A 14,136-nucleotide genomic window follows, 5' to 3' on the forward strand; every position below is an offset into this window, starting at 1 on the left:
TTAGTGTTATGATTCAACATGTTAGCTATTTTAAATGCCACTGCCACATTAAAAATGTTCTTAATATTTCCTACATATAAAGATTAAATAAATACTTCATAATTCAAAACCTTGTTAACATGTAGGCTATAACAATAAAATATCTAGGCTCCTAATTTGTTGCAGCACACCTGACGAAGGCGATTGCTTTTAAGTGTTAAACGTTTAAATCTTAGACATTAATAATAATTATATAAAATATTTTTTCTCACGGACAAAAACGGAATTGCAAATAAAACTAAGTAAACACAATGCCGTGGACTGTGAAAAAAGGTCGAGAGGCTTATCACGGATTATCTGCTTGACGATGAAAAATAAACAAGAAAAATAGACAGGACTTTACCTTGACAGAATGGATTGAAACAAAATGATTTTCTTCTGCGTTGCAAAAATGTCAAAGGATAAAATTGCGAGTGAATGTTCCTTATCAGTGAAATCCAAATGCTTGACACTGACAAAGCAAATAATTCCTGCTGTTCCAAGATATATTACAGAAACAAATAAACAATACCAAACAAAGGGTGAGACTAATTAAAATACTAGCAAGTTCACTGAAATATAAAAGCAATATGAATGCAATATGATATATAACAGAATAAAATATAAATATAAAATAAATTATGAGAGAAGATAAATTAACGTGGAATACATAAAATTCTCCATATTGCTATAATATTATTAAACATTTAAAAAACCATATATAGGCCTATTTCTAAATAATATTTAATTATTAAAACCCGCCAATAAACTTCATTTCAGGACTTTTGGAAGCAGTGAGCAAACCAGTTGTCGCAGAGAGGATAATTTGAGGTCCGTGCATTACTACAAATCTATTGAGATGTAAATATAAATAAAGCATTATATTAAATTCTTAGAGGATTTTCACGTCCCTTAAATTTTTATTATAGCCTACTTTAATTTGTTCGTCCAATTGAATTTCACGTTTCCTTTTACTGGAACATCAGCAGGGTATAGTCAAAATACAGAAATTTCCCCGCTCAAGAGTAAAATATAAATTCGCCGGGATACATAAGGTAGCTAGTTAGTGGCTGCTCGCGGCCTGTGCACCTGTAAGCGGTAGAGCTCGCGACCCAGGCCAGTGGAAAAGTGCTTTTTACGCTCGCGGACCGACGAGCACCTTCTGGTTCCAATCAGGCCCGCGCGCTCACACTGCTGCGCTGTTTGAGGCGCTTAAATGGCACTCCACTGGCTCGAGATGCCGTCTCAAAAACACAAATACACATACATCAACCGCCCCCACTATCGCCTGTCTTACGAGGGTCTCAAAGACACTTTCTTGGACGTCGGTGTCAAATGACCTTCATTTGGCACTTCGAATAGACCAGAATATCCGTGGCCTCTTGAGTCGTTTAAAATAAACTGACTTTACCGGGTCTCTCTCTCCTCGCTTGAGGACACTTACGCTGACAGAGGTCTCTTGAATCTGTTGTTACTTTGATGAGGACAACCGTGTAGCCATTACAAATAAACACGGCGGAGGATTTTCGCACACAGCGAAATGTCTTCACTGTCAGGGTTCAGTGGTCCAGCTGCGCCCGACGTCAGAGGTGATTAAACATGAGCTGCTTTACAAGGCCGAGTTACTGCTCCCTCAGCTGCGCGCGGTGGGCCGCGCTCGAGCATCTGGAATGAAGGAGCGCGAGGCCTCGAGTACGCCCGTTTCTCGCCGAATACAAGAGCACTTGTGCTCAGTGACCGCCGGGCAACCCGCGAGGGCTGGCACTAGCCGCTTTCTGCCGCATTTCACTGTATATTTAACTTCTTTGGCGACAGTAACTACTTAAATTGACAGCTATTTTCAAAATTATGTTTACAGACTTTAACCATGTTCAAGCATTTTCTTACCAAGTCAGCAATATTAGCTAATGTTGTATACTATTGCTCTCTCTAATGTTGTTCTGTTTAATCCAGTAGGCTAAATTAGCCTAAAGGAAACACAGTCAAATAACAACAACACTGTTATCACCCTAAATAAAATCTTAAAATTACAAATCTACTCTGAGAGCCTAATCTCTCAACATGTACAACCCAGCGGTTCACAAGAGGAGCAGGTGGTCTAAAACAGTGACGTAAAATACGTGAATAAAATAAAATACTAAAGCCATAATGAACACATAAACCTACATATTTAAATTAATCTGCCCCCTCCTCCCCACAAACATTTTTTCTTGAAATATTTTTTTTTTTGAAACATGAAATTACAATAGCCTATTATTTGCAGTTGATCATATTCTTTCATAATATTTTAATAAAAGTCTGAAAACAAGCAGTTCTATAATAACTTACTACCACATAAGCTATTGTCTTGGACAATGGGGGGAACTTGGAGTCAAAAAGGTTGAGAACCACAAACAAACACACTCAAATGTCTCTTTGGAGAATTTACTGAATTTTAAAACTTCAAAGTTTGTATTTGCATTTTAAATAATCAAGAAACAATTTTTAAAGTTCCAACCAATTAATGTCATCACTTCGGTTTAAGGAATCACATGAATAAACCAGCAAACAGCTTTAAAAAAGCTCTGCAAACCCTTTAATCCCTTATTTATAAATTTTTTCATGATTATGAATAAAAACGGCTTTATAAAAATGGATACAAATCATTTAGACAGAACACAAACTAAAAATCCATACCCACAATCTCAAATAGGACAGTTTTAAGGAACAGAGAAAGGCAACAGTGGGGACTGAGATCAGAAAGCTGAAGCAGCAGAGAAAACGACAGACGGAGGAACAGAACTGCAGCTGAACGCTTCTTCCAGTGATCACACACACACACAAACACATGATAACCGCCTCTTTGGCATGCATGGAGATGAAGGCATGTGGGCTCAGGCATTTGGGTTGTTCCGCATGAGCTCGATGTCCGCGTCCACCATTTCTTTAACAAGATCCTGTTGGAATACACACATACACCGATTATTTCTCAATCTCCAGTGCACTGGAAGTGAACCTCTTTGATTTTTTACAGGAACTCTTACCTCGAATGTCACACGTGTTTTCCAGCCCAGGATCTTTAAGGCTTTGGAACTGTCTCCCTGTAAGAAGTCCTAGAAAAAGACAGAGAGAGAGTGAGACGGGAAAAAACAATGACGAAGAAGAAAAAAAAGAAAAAAAAGCAAAGGGGTGGTTTAGTCCTTCTTTATTAACTGGACCTCCTAACCTGAACTCCCCCCCCCCCCCCCCCCCCCCCCCCCCCCCCCCCCCCCCACACACACACACTCACTCTTCTTCACTCTCACACACCCACATACAATCGCCAGCACCACACACACAGGTGTCAAGCTCCAAGTCTCGGGGGGAAGGTGAGGGCCAAGGCAGGCCATCCATCCAGCACCCCCTCTTTTCCAGCCCTCTCTCAGTGCCAGAGCATGATGGATTATGTGACTCTCATGGCCTAACCCCTTCTGTTCTTCTGCTGGGACGGCAAAACACACCCACACACACATTTAAAGGTGCTTCTCAGGGTGGCAGTAAAGAGTTTGAGGGTGTCCTTGCTGCTGATCTGATTACACAAGGAGCCAGAACACACACACACACACACAACGGAACTTCTGTGCCTTTGACAAATGAGAGCTCTTGTTCCAAAAGCCCATATTTTTATGTTGAACCCTGAGAAGTTACAGTCACTAACTCATGGTTCCATTTTAGCTCCAATTAAATCATTTAAATGACATAACCATATTTTAAAGACTAATTAGGGAAACAGCATTCATTCATCAACATATGAAACAGCATGCAACCATCATAATCAAGATACGTATTAATGCGGCATATTAATCATAATTAGTCTTCACTTTTCTGAAAGCTAAATTAACATCAGCTGCTTTTGTCACCCGTCCAAGTCTTCACATGCAAACAACTATGGTACTGTGTCCTGACAATGTAAGTTTACAAAGTGTTTGCGAGGAAGGAAAACTACAACAGTATTAATTCGATGCAACCGAAGCATTATGTGTGTGCATGTGAATCATGCATTGTGTGCAATAACTCTTTCTATTAAATAGACAGTCAGCAAGTCAAGACAAATCAAAGGCACAGTGGAAGTTCACAAGCAGATTTTAGTTTCAAACACTGGCTGTTTATGCTTGTTTAAAGAAGATATCTATATGCGTCAGGGTTTAAAACAAGCCGCACCTGCATGTATGGTAAATAAAATGGAAATAAACAAATTAAAGTGATAGTCATCATCTGGGTGCATTTATATTGTGTGTGACTGAGCACTTAACGTAAAGGAATTCAGGACTATTGAAAAGACAGACCTTCACAAACATCAAGCGACTTTTGTTAACTTACAGCATGGCCACACATGACATGTGAGACTCTAAAATTACAACAAGCATGCATGTTTCAGTGAGTTTTAATATCTCTGAGACATGCATCAGGAAAAACATGCACACACAGACAGAGTACCGGTCTCGTGCACTGTTGCACGACAGAGGAGTCAGAGGTCAAATCCACAAAAGCAATATGACCAGATCAACAAAAGGAGGGGTCAAACTTCCTTTGATCTACAAATCCCTGGATATTTGAGTCCGTATTGTTCACAAACATGTCTAAAAAAAAAAAGTTTGGGGTCTGTAAGATTTTTAAACAAATTAATTCTTTTATTTTCTTTTAAAAGTGATAAAGACTTTTTTTCTATTTCAAATAAATGCAGGTTTTTTTTCAGCTTTTTATTTATCAAAGAATCCTGAAATCTCTGTATATTTATATTTGGCAGCAAAACATTTCAGTTCCAACACTGATAAGCAACATTTCATAACATAAGCACCAAATTATCATATTAGAATGATTTCTGAAGGATCATGTGACACTGAAGACTGGAGTAATGATGCTGACAATTCAGCTTTGCCATCATAAAAAAAAAAAAAGACATTTTAAAATATATTCAAAAAGACCACCGATATTTTAAATTGTAATAATTTTTCACAATATTACTGTTTTAACTGTTCTGTACTGTATACTGTACTGTCAAATCAATGTTGCTTTGGTGAGCCTAAGAGACATCTTTATGAAAAATTTTTACTGACCCCAACATTTTTGAATGGTTTTGTATAAAATGTATAGATATCAGAACAAAAAAATTCATTTTATCTTTTAATGTGAAAAAGAGACAATGCCGAAAAATCTGAATCAACACAGGGGAGAATGTCTCTCTCAGATTCGTGTTTCAAATGTATAATAAATATTTATAAAATCATGTAAACCCTCTCCAGCAAAGAGACACAGACCCTAAGTGTCTGACACTTTAAATGCACGCGTATGTAAGAGACACAAGTGCGAGATGTATCCAACTGCAACCTCGAAAGTACATGGCGAAACGAAACGAGAAATACACGGCTGTTAAACAGACTTCGCTATGTGCCGTGCAGTTTTGTGTGTGTGAGAGTTATTTGATGCAGGATGTTTAGGAGGGATCAAAGACTCTAATGATTTCCCATTTCAAACAACAGCCAATCACAGAGCAGAACAACTACAGAGAGAAACCAAAAGACTGAGTGCAAAAGTACATCTGAATCTATACAACCTAGTGTCAATGTGTTAAAAACCAGACTTGAACGACAAGACCGCAGCATGAAAGCATCTGTATGAGTTACACATACTCAACGGTGTGTTTATTACTGAGGATCTGTGTGTGCTTACATGTGGTATTGGCAGTGTGTTTGTGTGTTTACAAGCCTCAGAGAGCTGTGTCTTTTCAAGCAGTGTAAGAGTACAAGAGTCCTGCCTGTCAGCGTGAACATGATTCACCTCATTCAAATGACCCAGATACCTTTTCAATATTCATCTCACCTCCTTTTACTGCACTTTCACTGTGGGTGGGGGGAGATAGAGAACTACACTGTAAAAAATTATCATAATTTAAACAATAAAAATAGCAAAAATGCTATGGTAAAAACCTGCTAATTGGTTACAGTAAGTTCCCTTACTATGTACACACACACAAAAAAAAACTCTTGGGACAGTAAAATACAGTTAAATTTACAGTTTTTGGAGTAAAAAATATAATTAACAGTGAAAAACAATAAATTGCCATTCCCAGAATTTCCTGTGTGACATGCACATTTGATGTATGTATGTATATGTATATATATATATATATATATATATATATATATATATGTATATATATAGAAACACATACATATATACTTTTATTTATCATTGAAGTAACTCGTTCTGCTTAGTTTTTCTTATGTTAATTTTTTTTAATAAAATTCAGATTTTCTGACACCTGATGTTGTGTTGTACGGATTTTGTGTATGACATTATGTCCACCTTAAATATATATGTATGTATGCATGTATTTATGTATATATATTCTATATGTGGTTTTCTCTTTAGCACCAGTGTATTTGGTGGTTGTTTTCATTATAAAGATACAAAACGGATTTTAGTACTACTTCAGTAGGTCGTTATATTAACACTATATCAGTTAATGAAATAATGAAATATTACTGTAAATTAAATTTAAATTTGTAAAACCTAAAATATTACCATGCTACTATATTTTAAGGTAAAGTTAAACCACAGACATTTTTATTGTGAGTTTCACTTAACTGAACTGTAACTGAAAATCACAATACACACATTTAGCTCAATTGAAGAGTTTTACCCCAAAATAAAAATCCTGTCCTCACTGGACTTTTTCCTCTGCTGCAAAACACAAAAGATGATATGGGGCTCCAAAACAATATTGGAATGCACTGACTTGTATGTACAAAAAATAAGTAAACAACTTTTTGTGTTCTATAGAAGAAAGTCACACAGTTTTGCAACAACATGAGGGTGAGTAAATGAGAGCATTTTTATTTTTGAGTGAACTATCACTTTAACACTAGAATTAATTTCATGAGCTCCTTCACATTTGTAACTCATGCGTGTAATAAAAAAACGGTCTTGTCTGGAATGATCGAGAGTGAGAGAAGAGGAAGAGAGAGAGGACGGAGACAGGAATGACATGGAGAGAAAGGAAAATGATGATAAATTGAAAGCTCGGAGAGACGAGCTGTGTGAAAGTTAAAGAGCAAGAGAGGAGAAAGCATGAGGGAGAGGGAGCGAGGAATGCGAGGTGTCAGGAGTTCAGCAGTCTGACAGTGTGAGTAAGAGTGCCGAGAGCCAGAGTTAATTACTCAATCAAGATAACGAGCCTGGGACATGCCATTTACAGAGGGCAGCCCACAATTAACCTCCCCTCTCCCACTACACACAGCCGTGAAAGTGTGAAAATGCGCACACACCCATGAGGTAATTATGACACATGGCACAAACAAACCCAACACTGGTATACAAGTTAACACAATTTTTCACATTTACACAAGTCAAAATCACCTGCTGGGAAGAAAAAAAAAACGTTTTCTGATCTAATGCAGCACAGGATTGTTTTGATCACTCCAAATGAACAGGCTTGTTTACTTGAATAGTGAATTGCTAATTTTACTTTAAGTAACTAATCTAGTTAGTTGCATCCGATTTCAACCTAGTTTCAAGAAATACTCCAGGTTCAATACAAGTTAATCAAAGTCGACAACACTTGTGGTAAAAATGTTGATCAACACAAAAATAAAATTTGACCTTTTCTTAAAATAAAATGACTTTAAATGGAAGCGAATGCAGCCAATCTGTGTTTCAATAGCACCAGACAATAAACAATTGTTTAACAAGTGTTGACAATTTTAGTGTGAAAAATTAAACAATTTTACCACTTCACTACATTAACAACGTATTACCTAAAATTCTACAATTGTAAACCTATTTAAACAGATTTGCAGTTTATATAATACATGAGTATAAACAGAAGAATTCATTTTACTGCTTTTGTAAAATTATAAGCATCACATTTTTGCTTTTAAATCCTCCAAAATTGTAAATATCATTGTATGCGTCTTGAGTTTTTTTTTTTTTTTAGAAAATGAGGAACACTCAGAAATGATTTTTTTTAAGTAATCAACATTAGACAACAAATGCTGTCAAGTGAGCTTTTACAAAACCCTTTAAATGTTGCAAACTTTTAGTTCAGTAATAGACATCCAGTGATGTAATATCTTCACATTCTCTACTGCTTTTTCTCAAAAGGGAATCTTCCCTAAATGTTTAATAAAAAAAAAAATCTTTACACTTAGCTTGTTTTTTGTGTGTTATATTCTCAACTCTCATTCTTTTTTAAAAGCTCTTTCTCTCTCTTTCCCCTCCGTGGGGCCCAGGGTGGTTCCGCTCAGTCAAAGTCCTTCAGGAAATACCAGAGAGTAGGCCAGGGGAGAACGTACACCCCTCTCTCCCTCTTTATTTTTTTTGTTCTGTTCTCTCTCGCTCTCTCTCTTTCGACAAGAACAGAGTGCAAGAAAGTAAAAAAAAAAAAAGTCCTGGGGCGCGCGGTAAAAAGTGCCATGTAACGTTATGAAAGTGAGTTAAGCTCTACTGTAAAGTGTGATGGAAATAAACGTGGATGTATATATGGTCATCATGAGGAAAAGCTGAATGGTAAGGGCACGGTTTTATTGCAGGTTTGAGTTCTACCTGGCACCTGGCCAGACTCTTTACAACATCATTCACACTCAACTTTAACAACTCTGACCTATTACACTGCATATCACCGTAAAGCTGTCACAAAGAGCCAGCCTCTCAACCACAGCAACTATAATACCCAGAAAACCCTAAAGACTGCACTACCCATAAAGCATCACGACAGACAACAGAGGCTTAAGCTCAGCTTAAGGTGGGGGACCTGCCTTCAACAAGCACATAAATCTAAAAACACACAAAAGCATGCAGGTCAGTTGGCCACTAAGCTTAAGCCTGAAATAAAATGGATCTTGCATTCAAATTAAAAGCAAGGCTGCAAGTAAGTGATGATGCAGCTGTGTTTTGCATGCTGGTACTATGACGCTCAACATGGGTCAGATAAGACAGACTCCTGCATTCACAGAGTGAGGGCCTCCATGTGTGTGTGCGCTGCTCACTACAGGATGCTTTTTATCTCGCTCCTGACCTCTGCCACAGAGCAGATAAGATCACCCAATCCTGATCCTTGGAGTGAAAGGTCAAAGCCATCTTTCATTCCAAAAGAAACCAAAAAACATGTATGCGCTTACATGCTACGTAAACACAGCACACAGATCTATACATCATAATAGTGCACGTATCAATTATATTGTCTGCCTACTTATAGTGTAATAATGTAAACTCTAAAGCAACATCACAGTCATTTGTTTGATTTGCAGGGAAGACACGTACTGATATACCCTAAATGCATTGTAATTTGCTTTGGATAAATGCATTAATGTAAATGTCTGAAGTAGTTTAATAAGTATAAGGCTAGGGAAACACTGGCTGTCCATTCTCTAAATATCGAACAGTCATAAATAGCGTTCAATGCTAAATTGTCAAAACAATGCAATTTATGATTATTATCAACATTACAGAAAATAAGAGCGAAATAAGTATAATACAAATAAAAAAAGTTAAGAAACATTTTATCATCAGAAAAGTATTTTCTATTATAGTATAATTATTAATGAAAATGAATTAAGATCATCATAAATTATATATATATATATATATATATATATATATATATATATATATATATATATATATATATACACATATACATACATACAGTGCCCCACATAAGTATTGTAACAGTAAAGACAAAATTGCTCTGTTGGCTGTGGAGTCAAGACATTTGCAAATATGATTAAAAGATGAATATGAGACAAAACTACATAATGTCACATTTTATGATTAGCCGTTTCAACACAAACATGTTTTACCAAATAAAAAGAACAGCACTTTTAGAGTTCATCCCACTCATTGATGTGAGCATAAGTATTGGGACAGTTGAACATAAGGCAGATATAAAAGATTAAAAGCTATTATTTAGTTGCAGATCCCTTGCGCAGAATCACAGCAGTGAGTCTGTGACCCATAGACATCACCAGACTCTTGGTCTCATCCTTTGAATGATTTTCCCAGCCTTTAATGCAGCCAATCCCAATTGTTGCTTGTTTTGGGGAGTTTCTGCCTTTCCTCTTCAGCTGGTGAAATTCATGTTCAATCGGATTTAAATCTGGAGATAGACTTGGGCAATCTAAAACTTTCCATTTCTTTGCCCTTATAAATTCCTTTACTGAACTGGCAGGGTGTTTTGGGTCATTGTCCTGATGCAATGCGAAGCACTTCCCAATGAATCTGGTGGCATTTTCTTGAATATTGTTAGGCAAGATGGTTTTGTACCCTTCCAAATTCATTCTGCTACTGTCATCATACATTAAGTCATCAGTAAAGTTGAGAGGGCCTGTTTCAGGGCAGCCATGCATGCCCATGCCACGACACCACACCATCTCCACCATGCTTTACAGATGAGGCTGTATGCTTGGGATCATTGCAGTTCCCTTTTTTTCTCCACATTTTTGTTTTCCCATCACTTAGATAAAGGTTCATCTTTGTCTCATCGGTCCGTCACACGGTCACACAGTTCCAAAACTCTTCTGGCTCACCTTTGTGCTTTTTTGCAAACTCTAATCTTGCCTTTCTATTTTTGGTGCTGGTCAGAGGTTTGCATCTTGCTGTAGCATCTGTAATTCTGTGTCAAAGTCTCCTGAGGACAGTAAATTGTCAGAGCATCACCCCAGCTTTCTGGAATTTGTTGGTGATTTTACAGACACGTTTTCAGAGCAATTTTGTCTTTACTGTTCCAATACTTTTGGAGGGCACTGATATATACACACACACACACACACACACACACACGCACACGCACACGCACACGCACACACATATATTTATATACACATACATTATATATATATATATATATATATATATATATATATATATATATATATGCATACATAGGTGTGTTCGTGTGTGTGTGTGTGTGTGTATGTAATCTTTATGATGTCAATAAAGTACTTTAAAAAAAGTATTAATGGACAGAGTGAAGACGCTGATGTGCATTTTAAGGGACATTAAATATCAAGACAACGTGCATTTACTACTCTAAAAATACACAATATTCCACAAAAGAACAACTGTCTCAAATTTAAATCTGTAAGAAATACATGTAATTTGTCTTTGAGTTGCTGGAGGAATTATGTTAACATATGTACCATATATAGTCCTAATCTCTGATAATCCACATAATTCCATCATTATGTTGTGGCAATTCCTCAGGGTCACCAAGTCTGTGAGTCAATTTGATGAAATACACACATGGTGAACTGCAGCCAGTGCAGCTTGTGTGTTTTGTCTATCATCAGCATGCATGCTCACACTTACACTTACTGTACATAACATTTATATTCCTGGCAGACACATCCTGAAAGCATTCATACACATTCATATAAATTTCACTACTTATTTTCAATAATCCTTGCCGCATAAGACCCTCAAATCTTGTAAAAAGGCAATTACAATACAATTTAGTCATCTGAAATTACACCAGATAACAAAATAACCACAGCCCAGTTTACCAAAAACAACTTTGAGATGTGCACATAAATTCAGCAGGGCAAGACACTCATAAGAGGCCCGAGTTACTAAACCAAGCGGCTGCTGCAAACTCGCCGTTTGTGGAATTCGTTGCATAAATCAAAGCTTTTTGCTTTCATTATGCCCTCTCTCGTGCTCCTTTCTCTCTCTCTCTTTCAAAATGAAAAACGAAAAGAAAAAACCATGAGGGTTTCCTGGGGACTGTCTGGAAAATAAAAAGTGAAAGAAAAAAAAAAGAAGCCTTTGGCTAACTTTGGTCCTCCTTCCCCAAAGTGCCTCATAAAAATTGTTTAAATCAGCATCCGAAAGAATGAAATGGATGTGCAAAATCATATTTGCTGAAAGGCAGAGCAGGGACCGCAGGGTTCATGCAGCGGTCTTCAGCGGCCGTCTGGGGGCCACATTCATCAGCTCGAGCCTTCGCTGTTAAAAACCCCCTCAATCAGCTAAAAGACAGAGCGCTTGGTTTTGATGTGTTCATTATTGCACCCAATTCGCTGCGTCCTTGTGGAAGTGCAAATGATAGAATAAAAGTAAGCGAGAGAGAGAAATAAAAGAATGGCTCTCCTGCTGGAAATCGTAAAAAAGTTACCGAAATTCACTCTAATATTTCAAGCTTCATTTAAATCGTGATATTTCAGGCCTTAAAAGGAAGTTAGCATATTATTTCAACGCGCACACACGGTTTCTTTGTCTGTGAGTAGATGGCGTGTGATGGACAGACAAGGCTAAGCGCATTACCTGCTTTTCTCATTGTGAAGCTAAAGCTACGCATATCTCCTGAAGGAATGTGAGCAAGTGTGTGTCGACTGAAAGAACACATCCAGCGAAAGCGAGATACAGGTTGTATTTGCAGCAAAGCCACGGATAATATCCTCCCCTACGCACACGCATACGCTCGTTATGAGATCTCTAAAGGTTATGCAAATAAAGATGGCCGATTTGAGTTTCATCATTCGTTCGCAATTTACGCACATCAAACCACAAGTTACGTCTGGCATGATAGTCATCACTCAGAGGCTTCACATGTTGATTTTGGGAATGATAATAATGCATAGAGCCATTCATCTAACAGCAGTTTTGGGTGTGCCAGTTATTTTTAGCATTAACGTGGGATCTTTCAGCCAGAAGATTTTTATCTGTCTGTAATTATGCTTTCATAAATCATGCAGGTGTAGTACGAATGAAAATAAATTAGGATGGCTCAAAAACACAGCAGTTCATGTGACGATTGACGATGGTCTCTTTGGATAAACAGGTAGCGTATTCAACCCACTGCTTTTCTATTAATAGGTGAGTATTTCATCCAGTTACTCCCATCAGGTGAAGAAAGTGTGTGTGTGTGCTGGCAAAGAGGAGCAAAAACATAATTACACATTTGAAACTGAAGTAAGATCCTTTTTCTATTCCGTTTCTGCCAGAATAAGTGATTTGATTGATCGTAAGCTTCATCCAACAGATTTTAAAACATGCTCACTGTAGCCTGTGGCCAACGCATTTGTAAATCTATCGCAAATACACACACTCGCTCTCATTCATCCTTGTAAGTGACCTGTGTCCCGTACTGACACTACTGCCTCCTGAGGAAATGCAGTGATTTACTTTCTATCACAAAGGTTAAAAGTCAAATTCCCATTTCGCCTCTGTGTTGATGGATGGCCTGTTCGGTTTATGCCTTTTGGAGTGTCTTTAAGTATCCTGGGCTGATATTATGTAACAGCATTGGGAGGTCATCAAAAACTGTTGATGCCTTTCTGCACTGGTTCTTCTGCACTTCTTCTTTCTGTCTTACCTTTATGTTATTTTTTTCTTCTAACTGAAAAAGCTCCTTGAAAACAGCCCTCTGACCCATACGCAGTAAACATGTGTCTTGGAGAAAACCTCTGATCTGTCAACAATCATTTCATGTGCATGTTTTCTTTACAGATTTAGTGGCCTTTCTCATTCCTGAATGACCACCCACCACACATACACCATGTGACATCTACATGTCAAGTAAGGATGGACATTTTAATCATCTTGTCTACTTGGGTACTTCATTGAAAAATACTTTTTTTATTTTTTATTGTTGAACTACGCACATACACTGCTGTCTAAAAGTTTGCGATTAGTAAGATTTTTTGTCTCATGCTCACCAGGATTGCATTTATTTGATCAAAAACAGTTAAAACAGTAATTATGTGAATTATTATTACAATTTAAATGAACATATATCTATTTTAATACATTTTGAAATGTAATCTATTCTAGTCTTCAGTGTCACATGATCCTTCAGGAATCATTGATGATGTGGTGCTCAAGCAACATTTCTAATTTTTATCAATGTTGATTTGCTGCTTAATATTTTGGGGGAAACTATAATGCACTTTTTCACAATTTTATGCATCCTTTGCTGAATAAAAGTATTATTTTTACTGACCCCAAATTTTTTAACGGCAGTGTATATAAACAACCTAGCATATTTGGCCAACACATTGGGTCTGCTTATTTGGGGAATTGTTGCATGTTAAGCGACACATTTTTAAGAAGTTAAAAACAAGTTCTTCCAAAAAGACTCAAGACCCCTTCCATTGAGATATA

General features: G+C 37.1%; 1 protein-coding gene across 2 annotated transcripts in view; it reads right to left on the minus strand.

Annotated features, from left to right (window-relative positions):
• Positions 1-2,277: 2,277 nt before the first annotated feature.
• LOC306880109 (GDP-mannose 4,6 dehydratase) overlaps positions 2,278-14,136 on the minus strand; it is a 68,416-nt gene continuing 56,557 nt past the window's right edge. For both annotated transcript variants that reach the window (XM_079433417.1, XM_079433416.1), the window contains 2 exons: positions 3,042-3,110; positions 2,278-2,954 (listed from right to left, as the gene is read on the minus strand). In XM_079433417.1, the coding sequence (XP_079289543.1) occupies positions 2,892-2,954; positions 3,042-3,110 (132 nt within the window). In that variant the 3' untranslated portion in view covers positions 2,278-2,891. The remainder of the gene's footprint in view (positions 2,955-3,041; positions 3,111-14,136) is intronic.

The sequence above is a fragment of the Barbus barbus genome (assembly GCF_936440315.1).
Source record: "Barbus barbus genome assembly, chromosome: 14".
Classification (NCBI taxonomy): domain Eukaryota; kingdom Metazoa; phylum Chordata; class Actinopteri; order Cypriniformes; family Cyprinidae; genus Barbus; species Barbus barbus.